We start from the raw sequence: 16,855 nt of genomic DNA, 5'->3' as shown, positions 1-16,855 counted from the left end.
GAACAGGCTGCCCAGGGAAGTGGTTGAGTCCCCATCCCTGGAGGTATTTAAAAGACGTGTAGATGAGGCACTTAGGGACATGGTTTAGTGGGCATGGTGGTGTTGGGTTGACGGTTGGACTCAATGATCTTAGAGGTCTCTTCCAACCTTAATGATTCTATGATTCTATGAGCTGAAAGATGTGAAGACTCTGGCAAAATGTGATTTTATTGTTCTGTTTTTTTGCCTTCTTTTCAGGAATGGCTCCAATGAGTGTGATGGATTGGGATAACCTCTCTAGAACTGCTCTGTGTTGCCTTGATGACTGGAAGAGCTCATAAAAAGAGAATGAAAGATGGTACCTCCTTTGCTTTAGGACCTTTGAAGATAGGTCTTGCTAGGTGCTAGTCTAAGACAGTTTCTGCACTGCTGTTCTTGCACAGTATCAACCATTCCAGTCTTCCTGTGGCTGGGGACATACAGTGTTATCAGAGAGAGGCTCTTATCCCTGGCTAGTAAGGCACCCAGAATAAAAGAAGATTGCATAGTCACCTCATGTTTACAGCAGCTGAGGGAAGGCTGGGAAGCACATATGGGCTTTCTGTGTTGATATTGACCATTCACGTAATCCATCATGATACAATCATAACTCCTCTGTCTCTAGAACAATGTCCATTAACACCAGCAGAGCTAGGTGGAGAAAGTACAGGAAAGCCAACTCAGCTTCCCAAGTTGGAGCTATTCCTATGTAACAGCAGTTTGAAGTGACTTAGACTGCAAACTGGACTTCCATCTGTTGCCACCTGATACTTTCAGGATCTTCAGAGGTGCTGTAGCCAATGAATTCTCCTGCTATGCTAAAGGTAAGGCCCCCTGAGAAGCTACCCTAGGCATGTACTTTGTACCATCCTTGGATTTTTATGCAGGATAGAGTTGCAAAACAGGGCAAGAGTCTCCTTCCATCATCCACTCTGGCTCCTGAGCATGGGCCTCTGAACATAGTCCATTGCTTCTATGAGAGCCACTCACGGCCTGAGGCTTGCAGCCCAAATAGCCATGCAGAAGCTGTTCTTTTAAGCACAAAATAGCGTATTTCACTGCCTCAGTAAACTACAACAGGGTTGCACAAGAGACTCACACCTCTTTGTAGAAGAGGAAGAAAAGGCTGCTGGTGCACTTACTGGAGCGAAATCGGAAGCCTGAAAAAACAGGCTGCTGAAGGGAAGCAGATTTAACTCCAGCTGAGACAAGCAAAGGAACCCATCAGGAGCCCGGTAAGAATAATTTAAATGACTTCCTATGCATGCAGTCTGTGAGATGACAGGGGGGAGACTTGGAAAAGTGTTAATGCTTTTGTCAGGAAAGTCAGGACTTAGACTATTTCTATGGGGGTAAACAGCCTGCTGACTGACATAACAAGTCTTTCTTTTCCATATGAGAGGTAACACATATCAAGTACTGGGAGAGCACTGAAGAGAACTGAAACATGGAGAATCTGTGGTTGCCATTTCTACTTCCTGGTGTGTGCGGTTTTTTTCTGCTGAGTTATAGGGAAAATAAATTTCATTACATATTGAGATGAGTCAGGTGTTAATGCAGGCTACTCAGGATATAGCCTATGTTCTGTTTTTCCTTTATATCAGCTGATTTGTATATTTTAGTATTTCTCAGCAAAGGAACCGACTACAAAACACCTGGTACTTTGAAATGTCCAGAGAACAGTGTCAGACTGTAAAATTATGAAAACTGAAAATTATAATAATCTTTAGTTCACTGTTTGTATTTATGAGACTATAAATGTAAAAGAAGAGTGAAGATACCACAAAGAGAAAATGACTTTATAATATAAAACAGAGGTACAAACATAAAAATAAGCATACTTCAAATGCAGGAAGGTATTCTGTAATGACAGAGATGACTGCTACTACACACTCCTTTTGCTGTAAAAAACAGTACAAAATAGATACCTGGTTATACCCAAAGAGTGAATTAATAATACAGATAATTTTTACCCTTATTTTCAAGACACCCGGTTTGAAACTAAAAATTGTATCACTGTAATTGGTTGGCCCCGCAGGAAGCAGGAAGGTATTCTGTAATGACAGAGATGACTGCTACTACACACTCCTTTAAAAACAGTATTGTATCACTGTAATTGGTTGGCCCCTGCTGGCAGCCAACCCCCCCCCCAGCCAGTCTCTCACTCCCCTTACCCCTCAGTAGGATGGGGGCAGAAAATAGGAAGAACAGAAGCAAAAAGCTCATTGGTCTTAATTCATTGCCAGTTAGCATAAATATTTCATTACTGATTCAGGTATTAGGAAACAAAAAAGGACAGACATTTAAAACACCTATCCTCCCCTTTTCCAGGCTCAACTTCACTCCCAGGTTCATCTGCACTCCAAGCCCTTCTTCTCCCCCATTCTCAGGCTTCACTCCAGACACCTATCTTACCCTCTTGTCATCATTGCAGGTTACAGCCAGTCTTTTCAGTGAGGCAACGAGCAGCACAGGTCAGAGTTCGTGCGTAGCAGTTTCTCTCTGCTGCTCATTCCTTCTCACTTTTTCCTGTGCTCTACTGTGGGTCCTTTACAGGCTGCAGTCCATTTGGGGAAGCACCAGCTCTGGTGTGGGCTTATCCATGGGCTGCAGTCCTTTCAAGGTGAGTACGTGTTCTAGTATGGGTACTCCATGGGCCACAGTCCCTTTGGGGGTGTGCCTGCTCCACCATGGTGCACGTCCTGCTCCTCCGACCTTGCTGTTCCCTCTGTTTGTCACTCTTCTGTTCCCTCCTCCTCTCTGGCATTTTCTGCCCCTTCTCAAATATGTTTTCGCAGAGGTGCCACCAACTTGGTTGATGGGCTTAGTTGTGTCCTGCAATGGGTCTGTTGCGGAGCTGGCTGGAACCAGTTGTGCCTGGCAAAGGGCAGCCCCTCACCTGTTCCCACAGAGGCCACCCCTGCAGCTCCCCTGCTAAAAGAGTTTTGTAATTTATACCCAGTACAATTACCCACATGCTGCTTGCATAAAAATATATGGTCTCCTCTAAACATGGGATTGTCAGAAGCCATTTTCATGCCTTGTGGTAGCTGACAAGCTCTTGATCATGTATCTAAGTTGGAACAATGTTAGGTCAGTGCTGATGGTTTCTAAGAGTCTTATCTTATGAGCCTATTGACATGCTAAGTCACAATAACTGCACCTACAATAAAAGCAAGCAATTGCATAAATTCATGTTTCAAAATAACAGGCTCTTTACAGAACTTTTGTTAAAAACCATACTAAAATGTTAAAACCAGCTCCTGTGGAGAAAAAACAGAACATAAGGTATTTCCTGAGTAGCCACTGTGGGCTTTGGTGACCTTCCAAGTCCAAAAAAACTCCTCCAACTACTATTTCCATTATTCCTCCCAACATCAACTCCCAGCACTGTAACTGGGAAGAGCCACTCACTGTATATAAAAGCATGCTATGCAAACAGAAATTATGATCAGCAATGATGTGATCCCAAGGTATGCAAAAGGAAAAGGGACCGGATGACTTCATACATACTCTCTTCCACTCCCACTCCCTTCATCTATGTTCACAGCAAACTGCCACAAAGAGAACAGCTGAAAAACTGAGCTGCTAAAGGTGAAGGGGCAAATGATTGAGAGTAGGAAAGAGTGGAGAAATAACATAGAAATATGACTTGAAAATACCGTATATAAGAAGCACAAAACAGACACTGCTAATAGATAGGGGACAAAGTAGGGTTTTGTTTTAAGAATGATCCCTCTGCTAACAACGAAACACTTACTCCTTCAGCTGCTTAGTAAGCTTCACAACCTGAGAGGCCAATGACATACATGTCTCCACCACCACTAAGTAGCGGGAACACATGGTGTGCCCGTGCCGCTCAGCACTTTGTGAGGGTTTCTCTCCCACGTGGTTTTGCATGGTGACATTTGCTCCGTATTCAACCAATGTCTGTAAAAACACAAAAGGAAACATTGACACCTGTAAGTCTCTGCTGTGACTTCTGCTCAACCACAAGAACGGCTGGACGCAAAGCACTCCTGAATAAAATCCTTGAAAATGTTGGTCTAAGCCAATCATTTTTAAAAATCAGTCACTGACAAGTCTGTATGCAGCTTGAGCTCAAAACACATACCACTAAAATCTAACACTCATATGCAAGGATAACACAGAATAGTGAACTGTGGTTCAGAAGAACTATAAAAAGACTATATTCTTTCTTCCTCTCCCTTTGCAGTTCTGCTCCATTAATTTGTTTTCTGTTTATTTGTTTGTACAGCATAGCATGACTTGTAGCATTCATACAGTGAGTGGGACCACCAAATGAAAGCAGAGGCCTTACATTTAGGCACCTATTGATTCTCTCCTGAGCCACAGTAATAAACTTTTGCAAATGCACCTGTCTATGCATTACTGAACATTGTGCTAACTTTGCACATGGTAGACCTAGAGAAGAAGACACAAGCAAGTGCAATTCAAAGGACATCTATGCTAGATAACATCAGGGTCCAGGGCAGCATGAACACATTGCTAGCCAGTTTACAGAGGGTGGTGATGAGCCCTAATGGCTTACCAGGTCTGGCATCTGCTGTTCTTGGGATCTCCACACTGCAAGGCATTGCAACACACCCTTAGAATCTCATTTTAGGAATGTCTTTGCTACAATATTTGCTGACTCCTTTTGTGGTTTAGCTCTCAATTTCCTACCACAGCAGAATCCCTGAGCTTAAAACACTCAACGCAGCAGTCACAATGTCCTGATTCCTTAGCCAAGTGATGTTTGGATACGAAAGGTATGGCAGATACTTTCCAACAACTTCTTTAGGTCAGACAGGCACAAATTTCTTTTTGCAGAAAGAAATCTGTACAATGAATTTTTCAATCTGGTTGGGGTTTTGGGGGGTCTGTTTTTTGGGGTTTTTTTAATGCTGAAAGACGTCTCATTGCTTTGCACTTGCTTGGTTACCCCCTATTTCCTTTTAAAGAGATACTCAAATATGTGTCAGTTTTACTCTTTAAGAAAAATAAATAATGGCTCATACTCTGATGTATACCCCTGTGTTACTCACAGCACTAGCAGAGAACCCCAGCCTGCTGCTGAAGAACTGTCCAGGTTGTAAGCATGACATTTGAGTTACCTCTGGGACTTGAATCCAGAGTGTTGTAAGGGCAAAAGAAGTTCTGTCAGGCTGACCGCAAGACATCCAATAACTGAAGCAAGAATTGAGACAAAACCTTCACTCTTTCTGATCTGTTTGTGATAATCAGTGTTATGTGCTGTTTGCTTTACTGGAGAACCTAGAATAGGACCTAAATGTTCTCAGCAATGTTCAGACACACATTGCTCATAGCACTTTGGAAAAAATTCTGAACAAAACCATAATGCATCCAAAAACTACAGCATCGTTAACATTACACATACAGATGCAGAAGATGAATTGCATGGCTGAGCTCTTGGTTGACTTATCCAAGCAGAGCTGGTAAGCCACTGAGGATTGGAGTGGCCTTGTTGACTCAGAACAGCAGGCACAGAGACCTCTACATCTGCTGACGGAAAAGAGGAATGGTGGTCTGTCTGGTTTGCTAAATCTATACAGAAAGGAAACTTATGAACAGTCTTGCACTGCATCTCATGTCCATAAATTTGGTATAATTTGCCAGTAAAGAAAATCAAGAAGGGAGAGTTATGACCCTGCAGAAAGCAATCTTACCGTCTGGAACATGATAGGAGTGTCACCTGCTCTTAACCACAGTGAATGAGCAGGCTGGGGAATCACTGACAGCTTGTGACCCTCCATCTTTTGTACTGCTACTTATCATCTCCCTGCCTCCTTTATCACTTCTTTCTTTTTACCAGATCATTCACTGTACATTGTTTTAATTTAGACTATAAGCTCACTGGGCAGAGGGCTTATTTTGTTTCACAGGACAACAAAGTATCAACTGCACTTAAGACTGTGAGGTGTTAATGAGGTGACATTACTAACATTGTATATTTTTGTTGTCATTAGTTATTTTCATGATTTATTTCTCATGGCTTCACGTCAACACAAAACACTTGTTGATCTGTGTGTTTATCTACAACAAAATCTTGAAAATTCTAAGCCATTTATTAAGTTTCATTCTTCACAGGGAAAGCAGGGCTATTCTCTTTTTGGTTTAGTTTTATCCATGAAAAAATGCCTGCAGATGTCACCACTCTGTTCAAAATCACCTACTCTCATTTCTCCTTCAAATGCATTGTAGGTCTTGGTAAGGCACTGTTGAGTTAGCAACCCTAAGCACACACCCTACCACAATGGTGCTCCCCACTAGTAAATCATAAGCATTTCTTCTATCAACTTTTTTCCAACTGATCATAGCAATTGTCTACAATACAATAAAAAACCACTAGATTTAGCATGAATGTGATGATTTGTTGATTTTATTCTCGTAAGGGTTTGTACAGGGTCCGTTCCTGACATCTTTAAAAGGAACACATGTCCCATCAATGAGAAAATGCAGAGATGGTCGTGTCCTCCAAATCTATTTGACTGTGTTCTTTTCAAGTCTATTCATTCAGCTCAAATGTCACCTGTTTTTCTTTTTTTATTGTGTGAGACTCTCAAACTGGCTTTTATGGAGTTATGCCCTCTCTGAGTCCAGATATATAAATAGACTGCTACAATAATAATAAGCATCTGTAGATTCAACATAACAGTGTGCACAAATATATTTAGCTCTCTGAAGAGGTTAGCTAACAATAACTGGCTAGCTGTATTTCTTTTAGGGTTGAACAAATACAAATCTTCTGTATTTGCAGTGGCCTAAGAGGTGCTGTGGATCAGTTCATGTGTGGTAACAGGATTAACATGTTTACTGATATATATCTGAGTCCTTAGACTCTGAGAAGTACTACTCCTTCTTAGACATGTTTTCCTCCCCTACTTGACTTGATCACTTTGATGTCTATTTCTTGCCTTTCTGTCATGTGGTTATTCTTTTATCTATTCTTCTCCAATGACTAAAAAATCTGTTTCTCAAATACCTTTCTGCAGTCTCCTGGAATAATTTTATTATTATTTCTTCTCCAAACAGCTTTCACTCAAAGTGACGACAACACCAAATACTGAAATGTACTCCTGTGACTAATGGTTCTAGTAACTTTGACGGACAGAGGGTACATCTGCAATTCAACGCAAAGTTGAGATGCTTCACCTAGCCATGCAGTTCAACCCTACAGCTTTTTTGGTATGTCTGCATTGAACACTGATACTGTACAGAGGTATCCAAACTGGTTTATTCAGATCTGGCTCCCAAAAGTACTGTAGCTGTGCAAGCATTCTCAGCAGGACAAATTACTCTTTTCAGCAGCTCTATACAACACAACTATATTGCTTTCAGTGGCCAGGCTGATTCATTGAGAATTAGTTAGAAATGACGGTCACGCTGCATTGTTTAGCATAGATACATTCAAAGATTAGAAGTCTGGAAAGGATGGTTTACTCAAGGTGGAAATCCTTCAACATAGAAGAAACTTATCTGTTAGACTTCCCCTAAGCCGAAGAGCTACAACTACTCATTGGAAAAAAAAACAGAAGGAAAATATCAGAACCGTAAGAAGAGTACTCATATCTACACTGGCTGCCCTTTTGTAACATAAAAACACACACATTAGCTGCTTATGTATAAACAATATAATCATGCTTTCTTTTTGCAATACAACAATTACTTTAGGCTAACAATAGTGTAATTGAGAATAGAATCCAAAAACCAGAGCTTTTCAGTATTTCAGTCTGAGTCCTACTGGTTTAAAGTTCTTCCTTCTAGTATATTTTAATGTACCAATAATTATTCCCACTTGTAAGATCTCCTATATTCATTTGAATGGTTGTTGTCATTCAAGTTTGATGTAAAAAGGTTTCTGATACAGCTATCACTCTACCTGTATGCATCCCAGATAGCCATGTTGAGCAGCTATGTGAACAGCAGTATTTCCATCCTGGTCAACTTCATCCAGTGAAATCCCTTGTTCTTGCATAAACTGAAGAAGCCACAGAAGGATTTTCTCCTAAGGGGAGGGGCAAAGTGATGTCACAAAAGATAAGAAATAGCGAAAAGAGAAATGTACTAGAGGAATATTGGTACTGTCATCTGTTACTAATACTGTCCAATAATTCCTTGTTTTCAGTCTCTCTTAACTTTGTAGAACTTAGTGTATCATGGGTCTGTCTCTTTCCCTCCCCCGCCTCAAGGAAATAAGCTGAAATACTTTGTTTTATAAAAAGACATAATAGGAAAAATATGAGTTCTGTAACACATTCTGAGAAATTGTACATTAAAAAGCATGCATGCCTGTATGTTGGAGAGGAGACCTGAGGCAGAACAGCCTGTGTGTCAGTCTGAAAATCAGCTTGTGAAATTTGGTGACACTTCACAAGCCTTTTTGGAAAACTGAAACAGGAGTATCTGCAGATCACAGAGCTGAGCAGTTAGATTCTTCAAATCTATCATCATGCCCCAGCTCTGGGCTCTTGTGCAAGAGGAGAAGCAACACAACTAAAACCAGGAAATCTCTCTATCCTGAGCTCTTAGTGTATTGACTAATGGACGGTTTGTATGTGCCTGCATGTTGGGAAGGACAAACTTGCAAGGGAAAGTCTGGAAGCCAATACTGAGGTGCCAACTTAATTCTTTTTAACATGGCTTTTTGTGTGTGTATGCAAGTGTAATACACACTTATATGGGAATTCTTTCCTAACAATGGAGAGTTTATATACATGCACTAAGCTTATTTTATTTCTTATTTTCCCCAGCAGCTTTATTTGGAAAAATCTTCTTCCCTCTAGGAACCTTCCATGCCTCTCCAGATTAAATTTCATTGTGCCCTGTTGAATGTGATACGTATTGAAAATCTAGAATAAATCTATAGACTACATTAAAAAATGAGGTCCGTTAAAGGATAGCTGACTACACCTGTACTCCCAGTTTTTGCATCTGAATAGCTGAAAAGAATAAATTAGTTTCTAGGTTAAAACTTTTTTATTTAAACATGTATTTTTTATTATCTTCCATTGATATCTATCATGTGTTATACTGGCTAGAAGCTCTAGTTCAAAAGGGCTTTGTAGATTCTAGTGTTGGTGAGGCAAACACCAATGGACAGACTTAACCTGCAGCACTTCAGTAGCTTCAGTGATACATAAGTACATAATCGCACACAGTTAGATATGTGGGTCTGTAAGAGTGAAGTGTACCTAAATAAAACAATACTGAAAGCATGTCTAGGACTCTGAGCAGTAATCAGGTAGGAAAGAGAAAGAATAAAAATGAGGAAAGGAAATTCTAGCTAGGAACTTTGGGTATAAATCTCTTTTTTTGTATAAAAGTACCACAGAAACTTTAATGTCAAGGAACAGGAGACGGTTCCTCAGACTCTTTTAGGTCTCCTCCAAACGATTCTGCCCATTCAAGCACCTGGATCTCTGTGTACTACTTCAGAGGGCTAGTCTGTCTGGAACTTGTCTTCTTTATATTTCCACTTTAACAGCAGTTTTGTTTTTATTACAGGGTGAAGGAATAGGTATTTTTACTTCTCCTTGGCTGAATGCCCAATACAGCTGACAGCCAGCATGGAGAGATGACTTCAGATCACATATCCCTTTTAAAATAGTTTTGAGCAATTTCTCGAGATGCCTGTGGTGTTGGCCAGCAGTGAAGAAGGATTACACTACTCCTATGAATTGCCCTTATGTTTTAATAATTAAAAGAAAAATATTTTAGCAAAACTCCTCTGCAGAATTGGAAGACAACTATGGCTTTGAAATTATATATTTCTTTGGAACATAATAGGGACCAGAATGTTAAGCATGTTCTGTAATTTTATAATCACAATCAGCGTGGAGCAAATGATGGTTTCTAGTCATTTATCTTATCAACACGGAAATCAAGTGCCTGGATGGCTAAATGCAATCATCTGTACTCAGGACTGTCTGTGCATCAACTGTTCACAGGCACAAAGCCAGAGGCCTACTCAAACAGTTTGTGTTTCTCTCAAATGGCTATGTTTTTTAACAAATGTATCCTTGGGAAAAAAAAAGAAAACAAGAATTTTCTTCACTTACATCTAGGAAAAATGAAAACATCATAAATCAAAACATCTCATATATCACTTTAGTAAGACTCACATTATGTATTTGGAAGAAAAGTGTTCTTAGGAATAGGTTTATAATCATCAACTCAATTTATTCAGACAAAATGAAGGATAATAAGAAAATTCATGAGATTAAGATAATGGAAAATAATCACATATTTGTTATGTAACAGAAACTGATAAATACTGACAAATTATTCAGTATATCTGCTAATTTTAAAACCTACAATGGTCTTACGTTGTAGCAGTGGTTAACATCCCTCTGGCATATTCTAGACCTACAATAATTCAAACCTCCCTAAAAAAAGATTCTGGGAAAATGTCACAATACATAATTTCTGTTTTGGGACAGGGTGCAGACTTTGGCTCCATCAGCTGGCTTTTGGAGCAGAAAGAACAACTAACAAAGACCATTTAAATCATTAAATGGACTACAAATGGAAGGATTAGCATGGTGAAGAGTACTGACTCCACAGCTAATCCTAGCCACATCACTCAGTATTAATTAAATAAGCTGCCCTTCCCAGTATCCCTCCACAGTAGAGGAGCAGAAGTGAGTGAAAACAACACATTTTCCTTGCAAAAATGACATTGGACAAGAAGGCAAATATCCTGAGGTGCAAAAAAGGTGTGTTGTTAGGCATTTGCGTACCTGAATGTCACCACTCCTCCCCGCTGCACTCTCCAGCACTACACCACTGCCAAGCGGTGCACAGAACCCCTTCTAGGTCCTCAGTCATGCTGTAGTTCTGGTTCCCCGAAGTCCCCGTAGGCTCTCTGGAGCTCACAGGCAACAGACCCTTGGCATTCCCCATCCTCTGCCTCTTACCTGTGCAGTCCATGCTACCACAGCATCCATGTTGGAAAGAAATTACAGCCCTGTGAAGCTCTTAGTCAGGACCTACTATGTGAACCTAGGAGGACTGCACCACCATCTCCTTCCTGTCACATGGTGTCTGTGCCAGACACAGCTGGTACACAATCTGCCATGTACCCATGACTTATGCCTGGCATGGAGAGGCCTGCCAACAACCACGGTTGCTTCTTGCATAATCCTATGCTTAAAGAAGCCCTTGGTAGGAGGTATGCTGACCAGGCTACAGCTTGACTTTAAGCTCTTCTCCTCTTCCATCAGATGAACTTACACGGCCCCTCTCTCTCTGGACAAATATAATACTGTTGAGATGTCTTTGGAGTCAGGCCATGACTGTGGCTTGATGACCTTTGACATAGGAGCTTTGCTACGAACTCCCTTTTGCTGCCCATTCTAAATGATATTTATTGAAGAAAAATATAGTGCGCATGCCTAATGCCTGGGGAAACAATGGATGGACTGACTCTTTTAGAAAATGATTCAATAACAGGTCTTCCTTGTAAAAATATTACTCTTGTAATTCTGCCAAGACCAGTGTTTACATGGATTATCTCTCGTGTAAGTAATGGTAAAATAGATTAAAGCTTCGAGGATAGCGCCAACTACACATTTGAATTTCTCAAAGTTTTTTTCTTCTTAACACAGTTGGTAAGATAGTCTGGCATCCCTTCAGCCTCAACATTCCCTCATGTTTGCAAGATGTTTATGGATAATAATAAAAAAAAAAAATTGACATTACATGTGAACTTTCTTTGGCATTCAGCTAACTAAGAAAATTTGGCAGCAATTTATATATCACCTTTTTAAATTTCACGGGTGGCTGATTGTAGCTGGTGTTTCTTAACTGGTAGAGCTTCCGTCCTGCTCTGAAAAGAATCTAGATAAAGTGTGCCAGATCTGCTCCTGGCAGTAGACAGCATAGCTCACTGAAAAAAAAACAAAGCTTCACTGGATTTAGTTTGTATAAGTATCTTTAGAGATGAGGACAAAATTAGGCTAATCGATTGAAGATACGAATGTAAGTTCACATGAAACTTTCTCTTCCAAACTTTTTCTTCCCAGTAGCAAACATGCCTGTCTTGAATCCAGTTCTGATCTGGCTCCCAGCCTCCCTATATTCAGTGCTAGGTTTACAGGCCAAACTTGCTACGGAAAGCAGGACACAATCAATCGGTATATCCAGCAGGGTCCTAACTTGCATCAGTAACATCTGTGTAGTAGGTGAGTGGAGAAAAGACAATGGAGGTCTTTGCACAGCATGAAAACAAGGGTGTCTGTGTGCCTATGGAAACAGCAGGAGAAAGGGTAGACTTCCAGCTCCACAGCCTTCCAAACTTGCTCCCTCTCTTTCCCTCCCCCTCCAGTAAATCCATGCTTGGACAGGATCAGTTAACAGCAGAAACGCACCACAATAATTGTATGGCATTGCATGAGACAACCACACTTGTACAGGAAAGAAAAATAATTCTCCTAGTGGTTACATTTTGCTTGTTCTCTCTTAACAAGTAAGAGAAAAAAAGCATTAGCACAAAAATAGTGGGTTTTCTGCATTTATCCTTGATGTCTGTTGAAGAAACTGGGTGATAAAGTGGTCCATCTGCCAAAGAGATTAGAGAAGAATAACTGATCACTATTCCTTGTGTAGATGATCCTGGAGAAGGTCCTTTCAAAAGGGGTTATTGCAAGGTCTACTTAGGAAAAACAGACTTTGTGGGAAGAGAATGTGGTGCGATTAAGTTATATATGTTTCTCCAGACATTAGCAAAGCACCGAAATGCTGCCCTTCTGTGGTTTCTCACCATTAGATTTATAGATAAGTTAGGTGTGGAACAGGATTGGTTTACAACATATTTTTAGATGTAATTCTCAATAAAACTGGCTAGAGCTAGACAGATGATGTTCAAGTTTCACCACACTTCACTGCCAATATACTGAATTCCTAAATTGTCACAATTTGCCAAAATTTTTTGAGATTAGTCTCTCCTGGAAAGAGAATGTGAACTATCCCAAAATGTTTGATGATTTTCTGATGTGTCCTAGGAGTCCCCTAGGGATCATGACAGCTAACCTCCCTAGATGTTCTTGGGATTAATATGTTGGCCTAATATGCCAGCTAATCTTCTCCTAGCCATTACTTAAAGCTTAAAAAAAAAAAGAAAAAAATACTTAAGAGGGAAAATACTGAAAAAACCACACAGATTAAGTGGGAAAAGATTTTGCTATATTTGAACTAATTAAGAACACCTGTAATTAAAAGCCACAAAATGATAAAGATACTTTAAATTGGAATTCTTGTATGAGCATCTAAATAATCTAGTTGAAAAAGTAAATGAAAGTCATACCTGGCCATAGCAACCTGCATAATGAATAAGGCTTGGGTGGTCTTTTGAGCAACTTAATTCTGCAATAGCTTCTGTTTCGCTCACCATCCACCGAACGCACTCCAGCTGACCATTCTAAACAAATTAAAACAAAAATTTAAATTCCATCTCTTTCATTGCTAAACACATCTACAAACAGGGAAAAGCTTATCAGAATTACTAAAATGTTATGAAATTCCAGTTTGTTTGAAAATGTGTTCTTTTATCTGCCCTCATGTAATACGCTTGTTTATCTTGCTGTCCTGGATCAATTATAGTTTGGCTATTGATTATAGCGAAATAGGCAACATGAAAATGGCAGTCAAATAGTATTACATACACAATCTGGCCCCTACTCTCAGATTGTTCAGAGCAAAACCACAGTTCTGTTTCCATCACTTGTACAGCAAGGCTCAATGACTGAATGATTTGCTGGAGCAGAGTGAACAGTTTCCCTAAAAACTCAAGTCTTCATTGATCACTAATTAAATGCATGCTTCCTAAGTTATTCCTATGTGTGTAATCCTGTTACAGATAGGACCTATCTGTAATAGAAACCATTCAAACACAAACAAGGAGGTGGTTCTTGCCCTGAACACCTTTTACAGCCTGGTCTCAAGATTCCCAAGCTGCTATGCACGCTCCCAGTAGTTTGCAAGTTACTGTGAGGTGGGATGTAGATGCTGTGGAAACAGATGAACATTTTCTTCAGAGCATGCTTGCGGCCCAGTGTAAAGGCAAGAGTTTTAACAGCTTCTCTTGCTGCAGCCCCTTTTCAGCGATGGTACCTTGGTAAATGCTGTTTGGCATGACCTACATTCCGGACTGCTCTTACTTCATTTTCCAACTGTCATGTTCATAAAGGCTATTATATTCTTTATAGCTGAAACAAGTATTTCAATTGCTCAGTCAAAACCTCACAGAGGTCAACATACATAACATAAAAAGCTGTTTGTGTGCATAAAATGGAAACGGCTATCATGAGAAGGAAAGAAATATCCATTGCAAGTTTCAGTTTTATTTTTATAAAAACAAGAAGAATGTAATAAACATTAACCCATTTAAAATTATATGGGAGAAAGAAATATTGGAATAAAATTAATTTGATATTTGTCTTATTCCTTCCATATGTAATGTATGTATATAAAAACAAAAATGCATAGTATTTTACTTTAGTTACTTTCCTCTATTTCTCTCAATTTCAGTAATGAAGTAAAACAATGAAACTACTTGTATTCTTTTTATTATGCTAGAAAAATCCTCGTCGTCATCATATTTGGGTTCAAATATTAGTAAGCATGACTAACAATTTTTTATTTTGTTTTCCTTTGTATCACAACAGAGTAAAATATTTTTGTATTTTTAAAATTAAGGTAAAGAATTAATAAAATTAAGTACCTGCTAAATAAGATAATTTTGCTAATGTGGAAAGGATTTCTCCACAGTTAGTTAAAATAAACTATCAATATGACAGTGCGACTGGCCATAACATACTGCTCCATTTTCACTCTCTAGCCCATAGCTCAAGGTCAGAAAGAGGACTTAAATCAAAAGAATTAATTTTAATTAATTCATTCCTTACTGAGAAATGTTATGCATTATCACTAAATTGTTGAAATTCACTTCCATGGAAATTTATGTTCCTGCATACAAGTTTTCTTCCGTTCTCATAGTCACCATTCTTGTGGAACATAGGTTCACATCCCACATGGTGTAACATTATGGGAGTTACAATGGTATAAAGTAAGAGCAAGAAGAATAAAGTCCATTCTATCAGTGTGCAAAAACACTTTGGGAGTAAGGATCAAGAGCTACAAAGTTTAGTTATGCCAGATTACTTTAAGGCTCTCACAAAACTTTGCAATGATCCAGAACAAGTCCAGCCATGCAGGTCATCATTAGAAACATTTGGGCCTAAGCACCCTCACTTACGTGAAGGAGTCCATTACATTTACACACTTCTCTGTGAATGTCAAAGCATGCTCAAGTATTATAGAAACTAAAGGAAACAATTATTAAAAAAGCCAACCTTTTGGACAAAAAGACAAAAGGTTTTATTGGCTTATAAACACATTATATACCTAGGTTGAAAAAACAAGAAAGAAAATTATTTGCAACTAAAATTGTAAGACTTTAAATTGGCAGACTGTAACTATTCAGTGTGGACACGGGCTGAGGTATTGAAGCTAAATACCTTACTTTTATAATAGCACTTCATTAATGCATTTGATTTTCTATTCATATGCCTTGTCCCAGAAAAATAAAAAAAAATCAACCCTGAAACCTGCAGCAGGGCCCTGGGTCATTGAAATGACATCTCAAAGATGCAAACCTGCAGGTTGGAATCCAGCAGTCCTCTGACAGTTTCTAAAGTTTTCCCAAGAAGCAAATAACAATAAAACCCCGGAAGAAACAGAAACTTTTGTATTATATTTCACCCCTTTCCTTGTTTCTTCTTAAGGTACTTAGTGGCTAAAAGAATGGCATTCAGCCATTCAATCTCCCTTACTAAAGAACCAGAATCAGTATGGATAAATTATCAGCCTTCCTGTACAGCACTATGTTTTATTTTAGCGCAGCAATATCAATAATTTTCGCATTTTCCTACATAATAGGTTTTCCATTAATTTTTGCAGTTTCTGACAGGTTGTTCTGTAACATGTACATTTTAACTTTGATTCAATTGCCTAGCAATTGTTCTAGGCAACCAAGAAGTTTCACCTCCAGATGTGGGTCAGAGGTTTGTTATGCTTTGTAAACATGTTCTCACAGTTATCTTACAAGATTATACCCGTGTTTGTAAAAAGAACCAAAACACTGTTACGTTCTCTAAAGAAACAACTGAGCCTGAGTTAAATGAAAGTTCCATAAAATATAACAAATTTTTTCAGAGTTGTGAATGTATATGCATTGACAACAACGTATAAAATGTCAGTGTTATACAGCTGATACTGTATCCTGCATAGTAATCCATTTTTATTTCCTTCTGTGGTACCAGCCAACAGTTCTTTCTGCTCTCACTTAAGAAAACGCTTGAAAAATAACATCCTGCTGGATGTATTACTTACTGCCATCACAGAAAGAAACTAAATGACCTTTATGTCACATTACAGTAGAGACAGAGACTAAGCTACCTTTATTGCTAATCCAGCTGGAGTTAGCTGCTCAATGTTTCGTTCATTCAAACAGTCTTCACCCATCAAAGAAGTGAGATGCTGCAGGCATTCTGCGTGTCCCTTTGATGCTGCTACATGCAACAGATTGTTGTCACATTCATCATGGATCTTATCCAGATTATCTGCTGCTAAATGTGGCTGTTAAAAAAGGCATTATGTTAGTTACAACTAAGGATAAAAAGATACACAGAACATTAAGCCTCACAGCCCAATATACAAGCCAATATACAAAACAAAGATGTTTCCCCATAGGCATGTTCTTTTATAACTCAAACCCAGGAGCTTTTCATTTCACTATACAGAACCTGGCTACTAT

The 16,855-nt window shown here is 39.2% G+C and overlaps 1 protein-coding gene across 1 annotated transcript in view; it reads right to left on the bottom strand.

The window, feature by feature from the left end:
- The window catches only part of SNCAIP (synuclein alpha interacting protein), a 56,831-nt gene that overhangs the window by 15,572 nt on the left and 24,404 nt on the right, over positions 1–16,855 (bottom strand). Inside the window, exons 4-7 of the mRNA XM_019474210.1 lie at positions 16,498–16,677; positions 13,346–13,459; positions 7,922–8,047; positions 3,779–3,948 (exon numbers count right to left, since the gene is read on the bottom strand). Of these exons, the coding sequence (XP_019329755.1) occupies positions 3,779–3,948; positions 7,922–8,047; positions 13,346–13,459; positions 16,498–16,677 (590 nt within the window). The remainder of the gene's footprint in view (positions 1–3,778; positions 3,949–7,921; positions 8,048–13,345; positions 13,460–16,497; positions 16,678–16,855) is intronic.

Source organism: Aptenodytes forsteri, unplaced genomic scaffold (genome assembly GCF_000699145.1).
Source record: "Aptenodytes forsteri isolate BGI_AS27 unplaced genomic scaffold, ASM69914v1 Scaffold477, whole genome shotgun sequence".
Taxonomy (NCBI): Eukaryota; Metazoa; Chordata; class Aves; order Sphenisciformes; family Spheniscidae; genus Aptenodytes; species Aptenodytes forsteri.
Note: the sequence above shows the minus strand (reverse complement) of the source record. Positions and strands in the feature narration are given on the sequence as shown.